The sequence below is a fragment of the Stegodyphus dumicola genome, chromosome X2 (genome assembly GCF_044657685.1).
Source record: "Stegodyphus dumicola isolate Sdum_Otavi_A_Nest chromosome X2, ASM4465768v1".
In the NCBI taxonomy this organism is placed as follows: domain Eukaryota; kingdom Metazoa; phylum Arthropoda; class Arachnida; order Araneae; family Eresidae; genus Stegodyphus; species Stegodyphus dumicola.
The window spans coordinates 144,654,099-144,679,482 of record NC_140781.1 but is presented as its reverse complement, the minus strand read 5'-3'; the positions used below and the strand labels follow the sequence as shown (position 1 = coordinate 144,679,482).

Sequence of the window (25,384 nt, the reverse complement as noted above, 5' to 3'; positions counted from 1 at the left end):
CAGGAATGCACAAGTATAAACCTTTTATAATTGGAAAATATACAGAACCTTGAGGATTTAAAGGAGTAAAATGTTTCCTGTTATGTATCATGCAAATAAAAGGACATGGTTGACACTAGTGTTAATGAATGATTGGTTTGAAATTCATTTCAGATCTGATGCTCAGCAGAATTTGGTTGATTTACCTGACAACGCAAAAATTGCCCTGGTTGTAGACAACTGTTCGGCTCATACTTTAGTTAATACTTAAAGTTTTAGTGAAAGATGATACATCCATATTATTCTTTCCTCCAAACTCTATGTCAGTCATTCAGCCTATGGATATCGGAACAGTGTGCACACTGAAATGCAAATATAAAGTAAAATTTTTAAAACCCATGTTAAATTTCTTGAATAATGGCCAGACTGTTTGAGAAATTTTTTAATATTTTAGCGCAAAATCTGCTTTTAGAGCATCGCAAGATCGTGCGAGGATGTGTCTTCAGATACTTTAAAAAATGCTTGGCATAATTTATGGTCAGCCAGCATATTTCATGGTGAGGTTGATGAATATGATAGCTGCAAATGTGAAGGCTTTCGAATATTGCAAACCAAAGGTTAAATTTTTCTAATTGAGGGATTTTTTAAAGAAATATGGAGAAGCGGTAATAAACGAAGATGGTATAACAGAAGTATTTCATTGCGATGACAATGCCCCAATTATCAATCAATAAACGAATGGCGAAATGTGTAGTATGGTTTTAGATCCAGAAAATATAGTTACCGATAGTGAAGAAAGTGACAGAGAGGTTATGGAAAATGAAAAAATTTCGATTGACAAGTTATTGGAAATTCTCAACACAGCAATTACAGGACTTGAACACTGGAACTTTGTAACTGAATAAGAAATAATGTCTGTCTACAGAATTAAAGAGAAAATATTAGCATAAAAAAAGCAACTTAAACAACTTACATGGAAAGAAATGTTTAATAAGGTTACAAATAATTATTAAGTTTTTTTTTTTTTTTTTTTTTTTTTAAATTTTGTTAGCATTCTGTTCATTAATGGCTTATTAAGTTATAAATCACGATTTCATACTTTTAATTTTATAATTTCTGCATGTCATCCTACAAGCTTTAAACTGATGATCTAATATCTGGAAAAATCCCAAATCTGGAATTGCTGAAGTCCCGACGAGTCCAGATCTCGGACTTTGTACTCTATTAAAGACAATGAGAACAGTGTTTAGTATTATGTAGAATCAAAATGTAAAGTAAATAAGACTCGCCTATAAAAAAGGAAAGGGAGGAGAAAAGATCTGAGTTTTTGAATCACAAAAGGAATTAATAATCAGTCAATTCCTGGTGTTGACGTGTTTTTTCATATAATTTCATGATAATTTTAATCTAAATATTTTAGAGAGTAACTTTTGAAATGTGTTTAAAGTGATGGGAATGTTTTTAAATCTTTTTTTTTTTTTTTTTTGCAAATATAGTTATATTGATGGAATAACAAATGTAAACCTGAAATCAGTTCCAGCAAATAGAGAACATGTTATGTATGTTGTTATATTTTCTATGTATTGCCAATAGCACTGATATGCTATAGTGTTGTTATGAATTAATCTGACAGAATGCATTTTAAAATTTTTCAGATCCTATTTACGAAGTTCAAAGAGGTTTAAGGAAGCTATATGGTAAATAATTAAATTTAAACTAATAATAAATCATAAATAAAATTCACTCTTTTTAAAGCTAGTAGGTTTTAATACTCTCTACTGAAGTTGGAAAGAGAAAAAAAAATTAGTTTCTTCTATGTCAGTCAGTAAATGAAAGTTACTTATCCATCATTAAAAAAAGTCATTATGTTATTGATATTTATTTTATTTCTTTTCATATGTATAAAAACAGTTATTTTAAATATTTTTTAAAAATACATCAGACTTAAATATTGATTTTAACTCGTTTCTTTTTAAATGTTAATTAAAGAACTAAAAAATTTATAAAATATAAAAAAATGGAAGTGAATTCTATTTTTTTTAAACATTTATTAATTTTATAACTCACACACAAGGCTGAGACAAGTATGGCTGTCACAGGCACATAAACAGGAAAGATGCCAAATTGTCTACGAAAATTAAGAAAATAATAAATGTATGTTGGTATTTGGAACTTTTGCAGTTGTCAGGGAGATGAACTGAAAGAGAATACCTTTCTCAAAAATTAAATAAAATTAGTAACATTTTCAACTTTGAAGTTTCAGCAAACATTTTTGAAGAACTTTCTATTTAGTGTGGGAAGCATGTGATTTGAACATGATATGAATATAAGCAATAAAAGAATGGGATAACTGAAACATGATAAATAAACAAACATTTTTGTTAACTGAAGCACTGATGAGATATATGTATGCCAGAATAATACTTATTATAGTAATAAATCTTAAGTACAATAGAACTCTAATTATCCGAATCCATTGGGACTAGACCCCATTCAGATAATAAAAAATTTTAATACAGTCAAAAGTCGTTAATTCGGACACCCATAATCCGGAATGACGTATATTCCGGACCTCAAAGCTACAAAAGTTCTGCGCATGCGTCAGACCTTAACGGCTGCGAATATGCTTGTGCGCGTGCACAAAATATGTTTACGAGTGCACGTTTAATGTATAACGGACAGTATAAGCTAAGCTAAAATGATCTAATTATCTATTTCAGTTAATGTTGCAGATTGCATTGTTCCTTAATCTTCGAATTGGATACGGCTTATTGTTTTTTGCAGACTGTTAGAGCAATTTTATAAAAGTAAGCTTAAACTTTCGATTATGTCAATTAGAATTTCTGATATATATTTATTAATATGTAAAGGATCTACAAAGCAAAAGTATATTTCAAAGTTCATTAAGCAGAAAGTGGAATTGCTGCAAAAAATGGATAAAGGTATCCTTTGTTTATCTAAACTTTAACATTTGTTTATCTAAATTTTAACATTTGTTTATCTAAACTTTGTTTATCTTTAACGCCGCAGCGGGCGTGAAGTGAATTGGAAGTTGATCTGTCAGCACTATCCTTATCTTCAGGGCAGATGTTTTTATTTTATTTGGCTTATAATTCCTTACTAAATGTAGTATTTCATCTCGATGTACTCCGTCTTTGATATGATTTAAATCAAATTCCTCATCATTATAATTCGCTTCCGATAGCGAAGTAAGTGACAGAGGTTATTGAAAACGAAAAATTTCAATTGACAAATTAGTCGGTAGACACAGCAATTATAGGACTTGAACAGCGGAACTTTGTAACTGAACAAGAAATTATGTCTGTTTATAGAATTAAAGAGAATGTATTATCACATAAAAAATGAAGCAACTTAAACAACTTACATTGAAAGAAATGTTTAATAAAGTAAACAAATAAATATTAAGTTTTTTTTTTTTGTAAATTTTGATACCCTTTAGATCATAATTGTTCTTTATTTCATAAATTATGGTTTCATATTTTTAATTTTATAATTTTTGCATGCCATCTGACCAGATTAAAACTGATGATCTATAATCCGGAATCCCCGAAGTCCCGACGAGTCCGGATTAACGACTTTTGACTGTATTTGGATTTTTCCAAAGAAAGTGTCGGTTGCACTTAGAAACGGTGTAACACCAAGGTGCCTGGGTTAAGAACCCTACTCCTTGTAGAACATGTAGGTTGTTTCGAATGCTCTCATGAGTAACTACCATAAGATATAATATATATATTTTTAATAAATTATGATCATATTTTGGAAAGGGTTTATGTACGCTTTATTTAATTACTGTATGTATTGTATGTTGAAAATGGGGGAAAAACTATTTTTAAAGAAAAAGAGGTTTTAATAAATTAAAATGAGAGGGCAGCACTTCTATGTACATGTTATATAGCATACTTTACAGTACTTACAACTGCTGAATGTCATTGCTTGCTGAACATCTTAGCCAAAGTAAGCTGTTTGATTGTCTTCATCCTTTTTCGGGCAGCCAAGTCATGCGTCCGCTTGACAATGAGAAGTTTCGTGTTGTCACACACGGGCTGACACTCCATCCACTTCAGCATAATTTCAAGGTTGGGAAACGCTTCACTAACTGATGGTCCCATGTCTGCTTCAACTTCGACATTAAGATCATTTTCTTCCTTGACACTTTCAAGTAAGTTCATCATCATTTAGAATTTGGTGTTGACAATCAACAGGGTGACCATTACTTTGGCTTCCCCTGGCAATGCAGCATAGAGAGAGATGGTGACTCTGGTGTGCCAAACGACAAAGCTGGGTACAGGAGTGGCACAATGTCGCCTTTTCAAACGAGTCCCAGTTCTATGTACAGTCTTCTGATGGCCATATATGTGTCTGGAGTGTCCGAGGAGACTGTGTGTTGCCTGCTTTCATTCGATATCGGCGTGATGTGATGGTTTGGGCAGCCATTGGGTATACGACATGCACATCTCTAGTTTGGATCGACGGTAATTTTAATGCAAATTGGTATATTTCTGACATGTTATGTCCAGTGGTTGTGCCCTATCTTCGAGGCCCCCAACTGCCGTGTTCCAACAACGTAATGCAAGACCACATGTTGCACATCGTATTCTGACCTTCTTTTGATACACAGGTTATTCGATTGCTGCCCTGGCCTGCAGTCTCTAGATTTATCATCCACTGAAAACATCTGATCATGGATTGCTGAGAGACTGGTCCACCCCCCCTCTCCAGCTAATATGGTTGATGAAGTGTGGCTTGGACTTGAAGCAGCAGGGAATGAGTTGCCCATTTGTGTCATCCAAGCCCAGTTCGACTCCATGGCTAATGAGGGTAAGGACCGTTTTAGCTGCCAGGGGTGGCAGCTCTTTGTAGTAATTTCGCACCCATGTAAACCTCCAAAATGCTTACAAATTTAATCATTTTGTCTTCATGCTATACTGTTAACATGGAATAAATATCCTTTTTGTATTTGCTTTTCTTCATGATGTTGCAATTTTAATGGCCAGGAGTGTAATTTTAGTGTAGTTAGTCTCCTTAAGAAAAACGAGAGTAAAATGGAGCAGGCATGTGCCACCATTTAATGTTATTGGATACTTGTAATCCATCATTATCAGTGAACTTAAAATTTATGTGTAGAAGATATCAGTAACACTGGTGGTCATCCATATCATCCTTTACTGGTTGATTTTTGTTGATCATGAAAGGCACTAGGGTATATGACTTTTATTTTGAAAGTCTTCTATGAAAATACATTTTTGGAGAGTATATTCTGTTGTGCAAATAAAGCTGTTTTTTAGTTATGGAATCTTCAATGGATAAAATATTAATTTATAGACCTAGTGCTAAACCCATAAAGGTTATTTCATTGGCCTTAATGCATATTGTAGCTTCCTGAAGAAATTTTCAGTTGGAACCAGTTTTTAAGATGGTGTGTTGACTAAAGACAGTTTTTCACATGGCCTAGTTTCTGTCATTCTCAATGGCATTTCTCTGTTGATCCTTGTCCACATGCAGGATCCACATGTAGTGTTCCTTAATGTAAAGAAGCTTATATGTATAATTTCTTTGGAAATAACTTTTGAAGTATAAAGAATGGACTAATGGGGTAAAGCAGTCTCTTATGTTTCCCAGATTTTAACTACTATGGATTTTTTCCCTTGAAATTAATTAAAAAAGAGAGGCCATAAATGGTAAAAGAAAATGGCAATCGTATTACTGAAACTTCCAAAGGCAGGATCTTATAATACTATGCCATCATCCTGAAAAATACTTTCGCCTATAATTTAAAATGCATTGCAGTTCCTCATGGCGATTTTGAATAGTATCTGCAGAAGATTACTGGAAATTTCAAGTTTTATCCTTTTTGATAAAAAATATCATAGGTATATAATTATTTTTTTCTTACTTTTTTTAAGCTGTTCAGTATGCTACATAATGCATAACCAGCACATCTTTAGAAAATGAATAGAGAATTTTGTAGAATGTTGTCTAGCCAAATATTCTGACTTATCTTGCTTATTCTGATTAAAAATCTGCCCGTTTGAAATTGTTGCCGGAAATGCTGTAGGTTTAATAAATTGAAAACTTTAAATTGAAAAGTTGCTTTGTTAATAGTAGATTCTCCCCATGTAGTCCAGTAACTGTAGTTGTGGATTAAATATGCATAAGGGCATAATAGAAATCCAATATCCAGATTTCTTACATAAAAATGTATAATATATTTTACCTTTGAAGAATAGTGCAAGAAGTTTATGTGCAAGAAATATCCTTACCTGTCTATTCCAAGTTTTTTTAAAATGAACTTATGTCAATAAAAGGTAAAATTTAGCACAGGTGAATACAGAACTCAGAGTAATGGTCTGTATTGGAAAGAGTTTTAGGACACTGGATCTATATCAAAAAGATGTAGACAAAGTCGGCCAAGATCCATGACGATAAATGAGGGTCATTATTTGGCACTTTCAGCATGGCAATACAGGACTGCAACAGCATTTAAGCTCTTATATGAGCTGTATGTTACCCCTGGAACCCAAGTTTCAGTCTGCAGCTGCCTAGGCTTCATGAGATAGGGCTGTGCCAGAAGAGTCACAGTATGCATTCCTCTCAGTGCAGCACACAAGAGAGCATGTTTAGCATGGTGCAGATAACATGTACCTTTGATCAGATTTCAGTGCAGCACCAGGCCTTTTACAGATTAGTTGAGATTCAGCCTGGACACTGATTTTCTGTGCACCTGTATAAAACCTGGAACACAGTATTATGCCTCCTTCATTGGGGAAAAGGATCATTACAATAGTGGAGGAGTTATTGTTTGGGCATGCATTATGTTGGAGGGCTACACACCCCTGCAAGTGTTTGACAGAGGCTCTCTGCCTGATATGAGGTACAGAAAGTAGACCTTAGAGCCTTATGTTTGACTTCTTAGGTGTGCAGTAGTTCTTGGTTCCTATTAATGGATGACAATGCTCGTTCACATAGGGCTCAGCTGGTTGATGATTACCTGGATAGTGAGGATATTCGCGGCTTGGATTGGCCAGCCAGATATTTTGAGCTTAACCCTGTAATGAGCTTAACCCTGTAAAGCATGTCTGGGATGCTCTTGGGAGGGCAATTTCATCTCACCATTCACCTCCGAGAACTGTCCCAGAAGGGAAAACTGCCTGCTGTAGGAGTGGGATTGACTGCCACTGGGATTTCTCAACTGCTTCCTGTCCAGTATGCCATCACACTGTGTGAGCTGTCTGGTTGTGAGAGAGACCATACTTCATATTTGATTAATTTTCAGTTTGATATCACAACGTAGATTTTAAGACCTCCCTGCACTATGAGCTTTACTGATAATCATGCATGTCCATTAGTTTAAAACTTTAAAATCGTGCGTGTTCATATTTTTACACATTATACTCTTTTGTGAGTACTAATGAATTTAAGCTATCATAGCATTAATTTGTATCAGGTATTATCTCCAAACTCATTCATAGTTCAATATTTTAAAACTCATAATTGTATCAAAAATAAAAATTTAGACACCCTTTTTTTAAAAATTTTTTTTATTTATATCATTTGAGTAGCTACTTTGATTTAACAGCATTATATACATTTTTATCTATTTGAGTTTGCTGGAGGTAGTTGCCATGGCGTATCTGGGGAGAGGAGCATTATTAAAAATAGTTCTGTTTCAACTATGTTGATTAAAATGTGAGTAAAAGAATGTAGAAATAGTAAGATGCTAAAAACATTGTAAGATTATGATCAGCATTAATTTTTGTTCCAGAGATATGTATTGCTTGCTGCAAAAGTGACAGTAGAATTGTTTCACAACATCCCTTGTTTGTTGGTGGACTTTGTGTACTTTGTACAAAGACGGTTTACAAAGTATGCAGTTTGCCTTTTGGACAAGCTCAAGTATGAAATATATTATTTGATGATTTTTTGTACTTAATGTTAGAAAATGAATATAAAATTGTTTTGTATTGTATACTCAAATATCAGTTTTAGCAAATTTGGATTTAATGATTTTCCACGTTGAAAAAATTTTGTTTCTACTCAAAAGTTAAACACAGAATCTTGGTTAATGAATATTTTATCCCCATTTATGATAAAATAATTGCTGAATAAATCTTCTCAAATTTCAGAACTTTTCCATTTTTTAAATGTTTAAAAAAGTATCTTATAAAGAATTTTCTGTTTTTAAAGTCCCGGTGAGGGCATTGCTCCTTTTTCTAGTCTTCTGCTTCAAAATATCCTAATGACTATACAAGTTCCTTTTTCGTCATCTAGAGCCAACTCATCTGCAGATTATTTATGTCTTAAATGGGGAAGTTTTTTTTTCTTACTGAGCTGTACAGGCTAACTACAATGTTTGAAATGAAGCATAAAAATCTATTAAGCAGACAAAATTATCTGTAAACAAAATTTCAGATTATGACACATAAACTCAATATTCATGATTGAGATTTTTTATTATGAAAGGTGATTGCATGTAGAGATCCATGAAGAAACTATTAGCAAAGTCTAGAATATAATTTTAAAAGTTTAGGATATATTGGCAATAAGGCTCATCATACAAGGATTACCTGCGTAAGGGGGAGCAATGCTTTTGTGGCGTACATTTTTAGGAAATTGGCTCATACTTATGTTAATGAGGAAAGCCACAAAAACACGCATGCAGTCAATTGAAACCCAGGTCTAAATACCAGTATTCAGCTGTCTTAATCACTCAGCCACTAGTGTTGGGCCTATGTAATTTTAAAGGACTACTGCATTTTCATGTTTTTATATTTGTCAGTGGCCCACCAGCGGCCGAGCGGTAAAGTCACTGAACACTGGTAGTTAGGTCCGAGGTTCAAATCCCGCCAACTGGCTGGCTGCATGGGCGTTTTCGTGGTTTTTCCCATGTGTAAGGTGTATATGAGCCAGTTCCCTTAGAAAGTCCTCCACGAAGGCATCCCTCATATTAGGCAGATAGCCCTCGAGGTTTTGCCATAATCACACACACACACACACTTATATTTGTCAGTGTTGATTTATTGACTTTTGTAAGAAAATTTGATGATGATATAGTCATGGGGAAATTCTGTCACAGATTTTATTTTTCTTTATGAAGTATGAAATAGAGTGTTTACTACTTTTCAGAAAATGATAAAGGAATCTGAAGAGTGAAATATATAAAACAAATAGACCTAGTATCTGATTTCTTTTCTAGCAATAATTTGTTGTATATAATGCATTTTAAAGAATTTATATGATATGCCTTATATATTCGGTTTACCGAAAAGTTCTGTCCGTTTTTGGAATAAAACAAAATACAAATTTTTCTTACCATCAGTAAACTTTATTAAAATAATATAATTGCCATTATTATTAGTGACTTCTTGCCAGCGGGAGGGCAATTTGTATATCCCATTTTTGAAAAATGATGTAACTTTTGATGCGAAAAATTGAGCTGGTGCTTGTTTGATATCTACTTCATTTTATGAATTTTTTGCCCTTCAAAAAATTTTGTAAGGACAAAAGCAAGTGATAGTCAAAGGGTGTTAAGTCTGGGGAATATGGTGTATGTGACAGAATTTCCCAGCCTAGTTCTGCAATTTTTTCACAAGTCCCCAAAGCAGCATATGGCCTGGCATGATCATGATGCAGTACGATATCCTTTCGTTTGAAAATCGCCGGCCTCTTTTCTTAAACTGTTGTCTTTAAATTGTCTAATTGCTGACAGTACTTCTCTGAATTGAGCTTTTTGTTTGCTTTTAAAAGCTCGTAATGTACTGGTCCTCGAATGCCTCACCATATACACAACATTCTCCTTATTCAGGGTCAAATTTAGTTTAGAGGTATGGAGGGCTAAGTTTTCTGTATTCACAATATGCCCTTTTCCTTGCAGTGTTTCCGTGGATCATCCACTTTTCATTTTCAGTTATCATCTGGTTCAAGAAGGGCTTCATTTTGTTTGGAGCAAGCAGAGGTGTGCTTATGACAACTCACTCATCCAAATTCTTCTGACTTAATTCATGTGGCACCCATCTTTGATATTTCCACACCAATCCTATCTTCCGAATATAGTTCGAAATGGTTTGCTGAGCTGAATTAAGCCTCTTTGCGATTTTCGATGTTGTCAGAAAAGGATCATGCTCCAACATGGTCGTAACAACACTGTCGCCGATCAAAGATGATCGCCCAGAACATGGCTTATCAGAAAGTTCGAAATCACCTGTTTCAAATTTTTTGAACCATCTTCTGCATGCCTTATCAAAAACTGTACCTTCACCAAACACTTTCAATAAATTTCTACATGCTTTTGTAGCATTTCTTTGATGAAATTTGTATAAAATACAGTGGCGTAAATGAACTTTATCAGTGGCCATGGGTACACTATCGCTTCACATTTAAGACTAACATGAATCGACTTTGTTTTAGTTAACTTGCTACTTCAGTACGTATACATAAGTGATAAAAATAGAGACCCAAACATATGGCAAATAAACATGTGCTTAGATGTCGAAAACTGTTGTCATAAAACGGACATAACTTTCCAGTGGACCGAATATTAAATGTCTTTCACTTTACCGAAATCTGTATACTAAAAAATATAACTTAATGCAATTTTTTAATAATTACATAATTTTAATTAACATGATTCTTGTGTTTAATTGCATGTTTTATATTCAGTTTAGTGTGTCTCAATTAAACGACTTTATCAGCAGTCCCCGGCAATTTGTGAAACCTGGATATATTTTGAACTTATTATTTAAGGCTGTATTTTGAACTTTTCTGTTTATGATAAATTTTAATATGCTTTCATCTGATAAGCATTATAATCTGAATACAGCTTATCTATAATAAATACAAATTTAAGCATTTTGTGTATTTTTGGAAATGTAAATAATATAAATAGTATTTATATAAATATAATATAAATAGTATTAAAACATTATTTTCAGAAGTATATTTTTAGTCAGTTTGTAATGTTTTACTGCAAGATGTTTAAAAAAGTTTCTCCATTGTAAGAAGTAAATGAAGTAAAATAGTCTTTCTGAATACAACTGTTTTAGCCATGTGACAGCTTTTGGTAAAATTGTACATAACTTAAATTTTTGTGCAGGCTGTATAGAGGAGGAAAAAAAAAGAAGAGCAATGAGGAAATTGCCTTTTTATATCTCAATTAATCATAAAAATAGTTTTGTACGATCAAAAATTTTCTAGGTATTATTAAAATTTTTGGCAACTGCATTGAAATTTTGTCAAAGGAGAGTTGCGAGTGCTAATTTTCAAATGAAAATTTCTAAAAGATGCCATTAACATGAGAAAAGAGGCAAAAAGCGTAGGTTTCAACTTTCTTTTTGTAAAAGAGGTTAATTTAACAGTTTCTGTATTGCTTCTGGAATGATTTGCTCTTTTTTTTTATCAGATAAAAGTGGTTTTAAGTTAATTTTGGAATTTTTCAGAATTTATAGTAATTTTTACAGAATTTGTTTGTTACCAAATGTTTTAAAAATATTTTTAGTAAGATTAGAAATGACTTATGATTGAGCTGTGTTTATGTAGCAAGTGTATGTAACAATTTAAATTCTTATTTTTACTAAAAGCTGTAATAGAATTAAACTTGTGAATCATATTTTGACCAATGATTTTTTTGCATTTGAAAGAGAGTTTCTTTAGAATACTGTATTGTGAAATTTGTAAAAAAAATCAAAACCATTAAGTACAAGGTGTCTGAAATGGAACTATCACAGTATCAGATTAGAACTATCATTCAATTCCAGTTTTGTTGCAAAACATGAGCTGCAGAATGTCATTAAATCGTGTGTACAACTTTAGATACTACTGTTGTATCATGTAACACTATGAAGGTTTGGTACCAAAAGTTCAAAAACAAGGACTATGTCATTCAAGGAGAGCATTCTGGCCGGCCTATTGATATTAATGAGGCTCGTCAGAGAGAAGAAGATAAGTATGCAACCACTCAGACATTAGTGCCATGTCCATTAGTCACATTATGTATCACATAAATTTGACATACACATTCAATCACTGGAAGCTGCATGAGCTGACTCAAGCAGATAAGGAAAGACATGTTTGAGTCTGCACTAATCTGCTCAAATATCAATGCAAAGAAAAAATTCTGGATTGGATCATCACTTATGATGAAAAGTGGATTTACTTCAACAACACAGGCCAGAAAGTGGGTTGGTCTGCACTTTGTGAGCCTGTCGTTAGCATTGCAAAGTGCAACTGACTAACAAAAACAGCATGCTTTGTATCTGGTGGTATTGTCATGGCATTATCCACAAAGAGTATCTGGAAAAATGTAAAACCCTTGACAGTAAGATGTAGGATGAGATGCTAGTCTGTGTTGATGTTGCTATTAAGTAAAACTGTCGAACTGAGTTCTGTCACAAAAAGGTAATGTTCCATCAAGCTAATGCAAGACGACATGTATTTGCATTCACCGGCTGGACTCTGTACAGACTCAAATGGGATCTTTTGCTGCACCAACTGTACAGCTCTGACATTGCTCCTTCAGATTTCTACCTTTTTTCACATTTGAAGCTACATCTTGCTGGTGCTATTTTAGTAATGGTTTTTGTTTGCATTCCACATATTTTTATAATCAGATCGGTTGTGTGAGTTTCTTGTGTAAGGAAGAAAAGATGCTAATGCTTTATGACACAATCCTTTTGACTTTATGACAATTCCCCGCAGCACTCCCTCCCAAGTACCAAAGGTACGAAGAGTTGGAGATACTGAGGTTTGAATCGAACCTTCTATCTGGAGCGGATGACTGTTGTTGTTGTAACATTGCTCAAGTTTTCAGAAGGCTTAGATTCAGAAGATGTAGGATTAGGGGCTGCATTTGAAACTGGAGGAACAGTTCCAGGTGGACATGGGTAGCCATCACCCAAGAGGAATGCAGACCTAAGTCGATCAATACTAATTGTGAAGGATGGAGATGCTGAAATGCTTTGCTGTTCAAGAAAGCACTTGATAAGGGCCGTCGTAAGGGGCTTCAAGTGGCTTTTAAATGCCATCTTGATGAAGGAAGACAGGTGTAGGTTTGAAGATCCAGATGGACAAATGGTATGGATACATCATGAGATGATGCTGGTTTCAGTGATAACCTTTTCATCATTTCAATGTAATTGGCTGAGAAATTCTGATGGTTCAACTTTATGGGTTGCCATAGGATTTAGGAAATCAGGAAGTGTAAGAGGTGAGCCATACACTAGTTCTGCCACCATGCATTGAAGATCAGACTTAAAGGCTGACCTAAGTCCCAGAAGGACTAGAGGCGAGGATTCTCTCCAATGAGGGTTGCTATGGCATTTGAGGGATTGCTTAAGGAAGTGATGAAAGAGTTCAGTAAGGCCGTTACTTTCAGAATGATACGAAGAGGAGCGGGTGCGCTTTGTTCAAGTAGAGACGTCAGTGAAAGAAGTGCTGACTCGAACTGCCATTCTCGGTCTGTGGTGATGATGGAAGGTACCCTGAAACAGGAAATCCAGCATTTGATGAATGTACAGGCTACAATCAGGGCAGAAATGTGAGCCAAAGAAACGGCTTCCAGTCAACGTGTAAACCGGTCAATGCAAGTAAGCAGATAAGTTGCACCATTGGAAGTTGGAAGAGGGCCACCTGAGTCGACATGTACATGGTCAAACCATTGTGTTCTGGATGGTAAGGTCTGAAGTTGACTCTTAGTATGTCGAGAAATCTCGGGTCTCTGGCACTGAGTACAGGCACGAGACCACAATGCAACATCCTTGGAAATTGAGGACCAAATGAAATGTGCAAGAAAAAATTCTTTAGTAGCTTGGACACCTGGGTGCGAGAGGCTGTGCAGCAAGTTGAAGATCTGTCTGCGAAATTCATGTGTAACATCATGTCTGACCTGCTTATCACTTGTGTCACAGAATATTTGCAAATCAGGGGGGAGTTTTAGTGGCTGCAACTTCAGTAAACCGAGAAAAGACTTGTGTTTGTCTTCTATTGTTTGGTCGACTACAATAGCTGCAAAGTCAATGGGACCTTCGACATCAATTCCTTGGACGTGGGACAAAGTATCTGCAACAATTTTATCTGTCCTAACAATATGCTGTATATCTGTTGAGAACTAAGCTATGTAGTTAAGTCCATAAAAATTGTAAATTTTTTACCTTCTAGCATATGCCAAAACTATTTGATGGCAGAGTATATGACAAGTAATTTGCAGTCATATGTGATCTATTGCTACTCTACTGGGGAAAGGTTCCATGAAAAAAAAATGCAAGTTGTTAGTCACCTTTGTCACTGACACCATTTAAAACAGCTCCAATGGCAATGTGAGATGCATCAACCATCAGGGACAGTTTCTGGCCAGGTGCGTGGACACCAAAGGTGTGACTTGCATGAGATCAGCTTTGCATTTTTCAAACGGTGTGGAGGTCTCCTCAGTCCAAGGGACTGTGCACTTGTCATTTTTCTTAAGAGTCCTTGAGACTCATGTTAGGGAGCTTGAGTGTCTGCAACTTTTTTAATAAATTTCCTTTGAAAGTTTAACGTTGCAAGAAAACGTCAGAGTTAGGCTATAGTTTCTGGCTTGGGAAAATCAGCTGTGACTTTAGCTTCTTTTAGTGAGGGCTGAATGGCAGAGGGGGTTAAGAGGCAACCCGAGAGTGTGACAGTGGTCTGCCCCAGTATGCATTTTGCAGGATTTAGCTTTAAACCATGGTCACATAAACGAGAGAAAACTTCATATAAGTGCCGTGCCTAGTGTGTTTGTCCTCATTCTTGGAGGCGACTATTATATTGTCTAAATAGTCTACACAGTGGTCTGAACCAGACCAGATTTGGTGAATGTAACACTGGAAGGTTTGCCTAGCATTACATAAGCCAAAAGGCATACAGACAAATTCAAATAGGCCAAAAGGGGTAGTTCTTGCTAGTTTTTCAATAATATCAGAGTGCACTGGAATCTGATGATATGCATTGCAAGGTCAACAGTCGAAAAGATTTTTTTTCCATAAAAAACTGTTTACAGTCTTGGATGTGAGGCACCAGGTAGCAGTCAGGTGCAGTGACTATATTGAGGTGATGGTAATTACTACAGGGGCACCACTCACCATTTACCTTTTCGACCATGGACCCTTGGATGGCCGAATAACATCCTGAGACATGAGGAATTTGAATTCTTGTCACACGGCTTGGAGCATATCAGTGGACAGACGCCATGGCTTGGCAAAGACTGGTAGTCCTTTAGTCTTAAAAGGATGATAAACTACAGGGGTTGAGGGTCTTGATTGGGCTGCAAAAGTTGGTGAGCTGTGGATACTGAGAGAGAATCTTTGAGAATTTGGAATTCTGAAAAATAGCTAATTTAGATGGTATTTGGCTATAATCAAAAATTGTACTATGAGAGGTCAACTAGGTCTTTTTGTAGAGTAGGCAGTAGTTCTAGGCATCAATTAGAAAATCAAAGTGCTCCGATGATTGGTTGTTTCTCATCAGCCACTATGAAATCCCAACTGAAAAGACATCTTAACCAAAAATCGAGGGTAAGGCGCATATTACCAAAAATTTTAATTTGACTTCCGTTTGCTGCATACAAAACTAGTTTGTCCGACTTTACTGAGTGAGGTGCATATTGTCTAGGAAGGACTGAAATGTTGGCACCAGTATCTATAAGAAATTGCAACTTGGATTTGGGGTCAGCCAATGTGGTTAATAAGACGATCTCTGACGTGGCCAGCGGCTGAACATTGTTCTAGTTTTCCAGTTATTTATACATGCTAGGGGGTCATAATTTTCTTGTTTTATCTCTGAATCTATTATGATAGAAATGATAATCCTTATTGCAACACTGTGAGTTACTTTTTGAAGGGCTGTGTCTGCAAAGTTTTTCTGTTTTGAACCCGAGAACGATTATGATGTCTTTTAGTCAATGCCTTTAGGTCATTAACCTGTTTGGTCAAGTCGGCTATTTTTTTACTGCTGGGATCTGATGTGCTAATATTGTTTAAGGTAGAGAAAGTGGATAGCTCATGTATTTTATTTGCCATGACTGCAAGATTTGAAAGATCTTCATTTAGAGTTGCCAGAATGGTTTGTGTATTAGTTGGGAGTCTATTGAGCCAAAGTGACTTTAATAAGGATCTCCCACTTGTCACCAGCTAGCACACACTTACATGTGAAGAGTTGAGAAGGGCGTTGGTCGCCGATATCAAGTCTCTGAAGTAATTTTTGAATTTTACCAGATCCACTCTAAGAATGGGTTTCAACGAGATGTTTTTTGATGCTATCATATTTATTTGTATCTGGGGGACTGGTTATTATATTGGACACATTGCTAAGTGCTTAAGTATTGAATGCCACTACTACATAATTGTATTTTGCGAGATCCTCCTTAATTTCAGCGAGAGCAAACTGTGATTCCAACTGGCTAAACCATAGTCCCGGATTTTGTTCTTCCAAAGCGATGGTGGTTTTACCACCACACATAAAATTTGTTCTGATGTACTGTCGGGTAATGAACTAAATTCTTGTAATGGCAAAATGACACAAGAATAAAATATTTTAGTGAAATGATAGCTTACATAAATATCACACGTATAATACTCAGAATTTCATTAGTGGTGTGAGAAAGTGTAACAAAGTGAAAAAGCTAAATTGGTGTAATATTCTTGTTAGAAACATGAATGATTTACATAAAATAAAAATAATGTAAGAAAAATAATTATTTAAAACTCAGCAACATAGATCAGTTAGACATGTAATTAAAATTCATATATAAATATTATTTACAGCCCATAGTAATAAAAAAGGAAATTTCTCACTCATTTTGTAGGGATTGGAGAACGTAATAGCAAATATTCTGTGTAGCTGTGTACATTATAAGTCACTTGTGCGGTTCAGTTTTGGTTTGGACCATCGAAGTCGTCAGTTGTAGTAATGGCATTTGTTTGTGTTCCATATATTTTTATAATCAGATCGGTTGCATGAATAAGGAAGAAAAGATGCTAATGCCTTATGACACAATTTACTAACAAATACATAATTTTAATTATTAATTATTGCTTTTGGCATTAAAGAAGCTAGATCACATATTGGTCTCATAACAATGTCTGAAAAACAAAATGTCCTCTAAAATCCCAGAATGCACTGCGCGATGGCAAAAGAAATCAAGTTTCGGATAATGCTGTCATTTGCTGGGGAAAAAGCGAACTATACCCCAGACTATCTTCCATTCTGCAAAGGATGTCTGAAATGAGGTTGATATGTTTTTGGGCTCATGGCCGCCATGTTTTGGGGCATTACTACCCGCAATTGGTACTGTGTTCATGTGTTTTTCCTAACTTTATTAAGAAATTTTTTTGAAAAGGTTCATTACAATGAGATATTTTTAGAGGGAAAAAGTGGGTAACTCATTTTAAATATTTATTACAAATTATTCAGATACTTACTGAAACAGAAAATTAGATCGTACTGAATCACACAAATTATTCAACTGTAATGCAAGCAACTTGCCCATTGTCTTGTTCTTAATGATGACTGACATTTGAAGCATAAATTTGATATCTTGTGGAAGGATGATTTTCTAATCTCAATTAAGGGAAATCTAACCCATTTGCACCAGTTTGAAATTACGAAACTATCCATACCACAGAAGCTTAAGATAATTATTGTAAAGGGCATTATATTAAAATCTTCACTTGCATCATAAATGGGAATAGTCTGGTTGGTGTATATGCATTGAAATGAAGAGCATTTTAAGAACTTGGAAATGGAGTGCACTCAAGCCAAATGTCTGTTTCTTGTTAAGCTGGAATCAATTGAAACAGTTACATAAAATAACGGAAAATCAGACTACAAATGACCAGAACAAGTGAAGAAAACTGCTGTTTGCCCCTAACTATTTATGTGACATGAATAGACAAACAACTGTCTACAGCCATTTTTTGAAGTTCCAATATACAGATCAGTGTTTAATGCAAGATAGCTGATGGCTGATATTTGATGGTATCTCGCAGATGTGCCTTTTTAAAGTCATAATGGATTTCCAGATTCTCACAGATGTGTTTTTAAAAAGGCACATCCTAGAGAATCTGGAAATCCAATAAAAAGATTCAGATAAAAATGAATGAACTTGTGTGAGCTTCAGACATAAGTTAACATTCAGCTTAAATTCTAGTTCTGGGTGTCATTTCAAAATGGTGAGTCATATTGTAGTGTATAAATGCTTGTTTTCTGGTAGTTGTCTGGGATGTACAGATGGGGTACAAAATAACATAAACACCTGTGGAATAAGGGAAAACTATTTATTCACAGTGGGTTGGACTATTCTTTGATGTCCCAACCCTAGGACTACCTACATACCATTGTATGCAGTATGGTATGAACACATAGATGAGTTGCATAACATTTGAAGAAATATGCAACCATTCCTTCTGCAGAGCAAAGCCTAATTCTGAATGTGTAACCAGAGGCACAAAACCGTGTAATTGAAGCACAAAGTTTGGACTGTAAATAGCCCCACAACTGTTCAAGTCAAGGGATTCAAGGGACCAGCAATATTCTTGCTGCATCATCATGCTCTGTGCACCACAGTTGGATACACATAGCAGAACTAATAAGAATGTTGCTGATTTGAAAAAAATGGTTTGCATTCCAGAGAATAAAGTGTGAACAAAAAACATGGGCATGATCCACCAGGATGCTTAGATAGCTGTTGACTTTGATCTTTTAAAGCAGTGCGTGCTGGCGCATTGAAGTAGGACAGTCGATCACAGATGTTGCTCTTTTCTTTGGCGTTCATCATTCTGTAATTTCACATTTATGGAAGCAATTCCAAACCAGACAGACGGTTGTCCGAAGACCCGTAGCCGGTCGCCCAAGGGTTACAACCCCTGCGAAAGATCGATATTTTGCTATTGTAGCCAAACGGAATCGCAGAGTGACCTCCACATGTGTGACATCTATGGTTACAGTGTCCTTTGGTAAGGCAATATCTGCAGCTACTGTACGCCGAAGATTACATATGAGTGGACTGTATGCCTGGGTACCTAGAGTTTGTGTTCCTCTATCCGTCCAATCAAGAGGGGCATGATTACAGTGGTGCCGGGAACATGTCAATTGGAATGTATCTGACTAGGGCAATGTTATGTTTACTGATGAGTCAAGATTTGGAGCCAGATGACAAGCATATAAGGATATGGTGTGAACAACGAACACGCAATCAGTCCCAAAACATCACCGAACGTCACACATTCTGAGGCAGAAGCATTATGGTGCGAGCAGGGATTTAATTAGGATACTGCACCGACTTGCACGTCTTTAAACGGGGTTCTTTTATGGCTGTCCGGTATCAAGATGAAGTCCTAGAACCCATTGTGAGATTGTACACTTCAGCAGTTGGCCTTACTTTTGTTTTAATAGACGATAACACATGTCCCCATAGAGCTGACATCGTCGATGACTACTTGGAGAGTGAAGGGATTGCGCATATGGGCGTGGCCAGCATATTCGCCCAACCTTAATCCCATTGAAAATCTTTGGTATGCTCTTGGCCATGCTGTATCTTCATATTTCCCACCTCCAGCCACTCTTATTGAGCTGGAAACTGCTCTACAAGAAGAATGGCGATTGTTTAATTCTGTGGTGGTTGACCACCTGATTGAAAGCAGTCATTATTTGATAACTTACAAAAATTTAATATTGTTTTCATTTCTGCATATAATTATTGATTTTGCTTTATGCATAAATATATATGGTACTTTCCTGCCAAATTTTGTGTCAATGAAAGCAGTATTTATTGATTCTTTTGCATTTTACATCTTCGTGCTAACTTTTGGAAGTGAGTGTAATCAAAATACAACTACATGAATTTTAAATGCAATTTAGATATGAGACCAAATGTTTAAAAGAAGAAGAGAAATCACATGTACTGCTGAACGGTTTTAAATACAATGCTTTGTGGCTGTTAAAATTTCAAACTTTGCTTTTTGAAAAAAGGAACAAAACAACAAATTAATATTATTAATATTAATCATAAATGTTTTAATATTGATTATAAATGTTTTAGAAAATATATAATTAATTTGTGTATTAAAATTTTTTTGAATGTGTTTTACAAAGACTTTAAATAAAAGCCTGTAATTTATGTTTATGTTAACCAACTAAACAGTATTAGTTTTATTATATAGTATATATATGCATTGAAATTCAACTATAAAATTTTTGAGAAATTTGAAATGATTTTAATGACCATTTAGATAGTTTACATTCTTCAAACTTCATTTCCTCAGTTTACATTTTTTTGATAAATCCTTTTACTTAAGTCCTAAAACGTATATAGATATGGAACTAAACTAAACCTTTTTACTGATTATTTAAAATTATATACTTTATAGAAACGGGGATTGATTTTGCAAAATACTGAAAAGAAAAATTATTTTAAGTGAAAATGTGATTGAGATTATTTTTGTTTCGAAGATTTTGCATAAGAATGCGTTTTTATTTTTTTCTCAGAAACTAGTAATGTATAAAAATTGTCGCGTTTATGCTCACGAATTCACGATTCTATAATTTTTTTTATATAAAAACAAAACATTTAATGAAGAGCTTATGTACATTATTTACATTATTGAAAGCACAATCATACATATATTATAAATTTTCCCATCATAGGGCCAATATTCGTTTATCAAGAACAATTACCGCTATGCGGCCAAGAACAGATCATTTCAAGGCGTCGCCCTCAAGCTTAATTAAAGAGTATTACATTCCTTCTCTGCCGCCAGTCACGTGACCTAGTCGGCGACAGACGATAAAAAATAAAAGAAAAAATGAATCCATCGGAGGGAAAAAGAAATAATTTCAACAAACTCCCCCCCGATGAACAATAGGTTCATCATAAATTTAACTAACTATTACAATATTACTATAATAATAAGAAACAAATAAAAATTACTTACATATACAGGTCACATTATATCAATAATTTCTTAACACCAAGAAAATTTTTTCTGAAACTATAGAAAAAACAAAACATTTAAATTAACATTTCTCAAGATCACCACAAATCATTAAACCAAGGAAAATAATAATGAATAAATGAAAACATTATGAAAAAGAACATTTTTTTTTTCATCAGTTTATCAGTCATTCAGTCCAATTTTATTTTTCCAGTCACTGATTATTGCAATTACTGATATCATCAATTTCTAAATTGTACAATAGCTGCGCTGGACGTTTGATTACTGAATTACCAGTTTTCACTTCACACGATCTGATCATTCCATCTCTACCAATAAAGGTTTTGGTTATTCTTCCTAATTTCCACCAGCTTCTAGGTAAATTTTCATCATGAACAAGTACTATATCATTTACGTTGAATGCAGATGGTTTCTTCTGACCGGTATAATGAGCAGATCTCAAGCACAGGAGATATTCTTTTTTCCATCTGTTCCAAAAGTGATTTATTAGATTTTCTCATGTACGGAAACGTTTTAACATAAATTCTCTGGAACCTGGTAAATTCAAGTCATTCCTCCTTACAGCTGGCAAACTCAAGAGTCGTTTACCAATCAACAGGTGGGCTGGAGTAAGTGCGGAGGGCTCTTCAAGATCAGAAAAGACGTATGTTAATGGACGCGAGTTTATCATCGCTTCTATTTCAAGCAAAAGCATTTCTAATTCACTTTGAGTCAAAGATGATTTCCCAATGTTCTTTCTTAAACTAGTTTTTACACTGCGAACTAAACGTTCATAAAAACCGCCCCACCAGGCAGCACGTTCCACAATGTATTTCCATGTGATTCCATGCGAAGCATAAAATTACTTCAGGGTGGTTAATCACTTTCCACATTTGCTTTAATTCAAGTTCGGCTCTTTTAAATGTTCTAGCATTGTCCGAGTACACAGTGGAACACAAACCTCTTCGGGATACGAACCTGCGGAACGCAAGTAAAAATTCTTCAGTGCTAATGCCTTTTACGAGCTCAAGGTGAATAGCTCTTGTAGTAGCACAAGTAAACAATAAAATGTAGTATTTGTTGTCATTTTCTTTTACATACAAAGGACCTGCAAAATTGAGTCCGCAAATTGCGAAAGGTGGAGATTCATTAACTCTATCCGCTGGAAGAGGTGCAGTGATTTGTTGTCCAGGACGTACATTATAATTTTTGCATATTAAGCATTTACTCAGGATTGATTTGACGTATTGTTTTCCTCTTAAGAGCCAGAATTTTTCACGTATATGCACTAGAGTATCCGATACACCCGCATGATAAACCTTTTCATGAGCGTCTCGTACTACTAATTCATTTAATTTATGTTTTGAAGGGATTACTATTGGATGTTTGTTGTTAAATAGTAGGTTTGATTTTTGTAACCGACCTCGTACCAAAAGTAGACCTTCATCTGATAATATGGGATTTAATTCGAACAATTTAGATTCTTTTGGAATATGCTTGTTTTCTCTTAGAGACTCTATAACTTCAGGAAAACTATCTTCTTGAGCTTGTTTTAACCAAAAGGTTTCAGATTTACTGATTTCTTCTGCTGAAATTTCCGCAAAATTTCTATTTTCCCTTTTTACTTTTAAATTTGATATAAATCTGAAAATCCAAACAGTCACACGATAAAGTTTTTTCAAGGAACTAAATTTTGTCAAATTCATGAGTGGAACATTTTCAGTTTTGTCTGTTTTGATCAAACACGCTAGGATAGCTTCCGATTTTCGAGATTCTTCTGATACATCATGTAATTTTGACGTCGATAGTTTGGGTTTTGGCCATTGACTTTCAGGTAACGAAAGAAATGCAGGGCCATGCCAGCATTTTGAAGAATTTATCAGTTCTTTTGCAGAACAACCCTTTGTTATTAGATCTGCAGGGTTGAGTTTTCCTTCGCAATGTCTCCATGAACAAGGATCTGAAATTTCATGTATTTCTGAAATTCTATTAGCAATGAAAGGTTTCCATCTTTTAGCTGTACCTTTAATCCAATGTAGAACTATTTCCGAATCTGACCATAAAATGACATTTGAAATATGTAGAATATTTTTCAGGTAGTTGGAAACCCTAGCACCCAACAGTGCTCCCATCAATTCAAGGCGGGGAAGCATTAATTTCTTTAATGGTGCAACACGTGATTTTGCCAAAACAAATGTAGTTTCAAATTTATCTTCATCAGTTCTGTATCTCAAGTATGCGACTGAGCCATACGCATTCGGATTAGCGTCACTAAAAATATGTAACTGAACAATGTCCCTGTCTAAATTTGATACATGAAAATAATATCTGGGAATTTTCAACATTTTAAGTTGTTTTATTTCAGAAAGCCATATTTTCCAGTCATTTTCGAGTTCTCCAGAAAATATCTCATCCCAAGGTACCCCTTGAAGCCATAGCTGTTGCAATAAACATTTAATTCGAATTACAAAGGGTGCGATAAATCCAGATGGGTCAAAAATTTTGGCTGCTATTTTTAATACATTACGTGTGGTACATTCAGTGTTTATAGAGGACACTAAGGGTGTTAATTCTAGTCCTAAGACATCTTCATCATTGTTCCATATTAAACCTAGTACTTTTAAGGATGTACATGGAGTGTCACTATTGAGAGAGATTAACTTTTCCTCAAGCCATTTCTGCTTAAGCTCTAGGGAATTGGTTTCGAAATTTCTTAGATTTAGACCTCCTTCATCAAGAATTTTAACAGATTCATTTGATAGATTAAGCGCTTCTTCAACAGTTGTCGCTCCAGAAAATAGGTCATCCACGTAAAGATTTGAGTTAAGCATTTCAAAAGTCTTAAAATTAGAATTCTTGTACTTATCAATGTGATGTTTTATTGTGCAGGCAAGGATGAAAGGACTACAAGTTACACCAAAGGTTGCTCTTGTCATTTTGTAAGAAATTACACTCTCTTTTCTATCAAGGTTTTTAAAATAAAGAAATTTCAGATAATCTCTGTCTTCTTCTGCGATTGATATTTGAAGGAATGCCTTTTCGATATCTGCCAAAAAGGCGATCCTATTTTCGCGGAATTTCAAAATAACGCCCAAAACATTTAGATTTAGATTTGGCCCTGGGTGAAGACAATCATTGAGAGAAAGAGCATCATTTGATTTTGAAGAAGTATCGTAAACGATGCGTACATTTGTTGTTTTTTTGTCGTCTCTAATTACAGGATGGTGAGGCATATAATAAGAATTAAGTGTCGAGCTGTTTTCAGGGCATACTTCTACAATTCCTAAATGTTCTTGTTCCCTGAGAATATTGTTGTATTCTTCAAATAACATTTCATTACACTTAAATTTATTTTCTAGACTAGCAAATCTTCTTTTAGCCACTTCAAGATTATTTCTCAATAAATCGCGAGATTTGCTCCATAGTAACTTTGCCTCATAACGTCCATTTTTAAATTTCAAATTATTTTGAAAGTCATTTATGATTTCTAAATCACTAGAATTCTTTTCGTTATTCTCAACAGTACCCATGACTTCTAAATCCCAAAATTTCTTCAGTTCATCATTTTCACTCTCAACTGATACACTACAACAATTTATTCTTCTATCTTTTGATTCTATCTGCCCCTGAATAGTATGTCCGAAAATAGTTTCTGAAATGTATAAATGTTTTCCAATTTTTCCTACAATACCTAATTGAATTTGCCATAAAAAGTCTGACCCTAGTAAAATAGTTATTTCCTGTTCATGCCCTGTATCAGCAGGATTAAATCCTTTCATTTTCAAGCGTTGAATCAAACCTTTGTCTGGAATTTTGACTGTAGCGCCAGTTATTTTTTCAACTACCAAGGCTTCAATATTTATGGAATTGTTTGTTTGCGAAACATTTTGTAATTCAAGAGAAACTACGTCAAATGATGGTTCTTGTGGTTTTCGTCCGCCAAATGAATATACTAATAAATTTTCTTTTCTTATAGGCTTTAAATTCAGTTTTCTTACTAAATTTTCTTTTATAAAGCATTTTTCTGAACCACTATCACACAAAACCCTTCCATGGATTTTGTTTTCACCACCAGAGACACATACAATACAAGTTTGGAGTAATGTAGAAATAGTTTTATTTTTCTGTTCAGAAATGCAAGATACTAAGGTTGTGGATTTATCTGCGTTAATATTTTCAGGACTTTCATGTTTTTCTGATTTATTACAGAACAGCTCATTGTGAAATTTATTACCACATTTCGAACATGGGGTTAATTTACTTTTACAGTTAGAAGACAGGTGTGATTTTAAGAACACTTGTAACAGCGTCCTCCCTTCTTCAATTTAAAACGTTTCTCTTGGTCTGTATACCTTTTACAACCCAAGCTTGTATGATTCGAAGAGTCACAAAATACACAAAATATTTTTATAGAAGTGTTCAAGGCAGCAGCCGAAGGAACACTTTTCTTA

At 34.7% G+C, this 25,384-nt stretch overlaps 1 protein-coding gene across 2 annotated transcripts in view; it reads left to right on the top strand.

Moving 5' to 3' along the window:
• Window positions 1–25,384, top strand: part of LOC118203988 (DNA (cytosine-5)-methyltransferase 3B-like) — a 192,173-nt gene that overhangs the window by 76,865 nt on the left and 89,924 nt on the right. For both annotated transcript variants that reach the window (XM_085809070.1, XM_085809069.1), the window contains 2 exons: window positions 1,635–1,676; window positions 7,763–7,893. In XM_085809070.1, coding sequence (XP_085665196.1) covers window positions 1,635–1,676; window positions 7,763–7,893 — 173 coding nt within the window. The remainder of the gene's footprint in view (window positions 1–1,634; window positions 1,677–7,762; window positions 7,894–25,384) is intronic.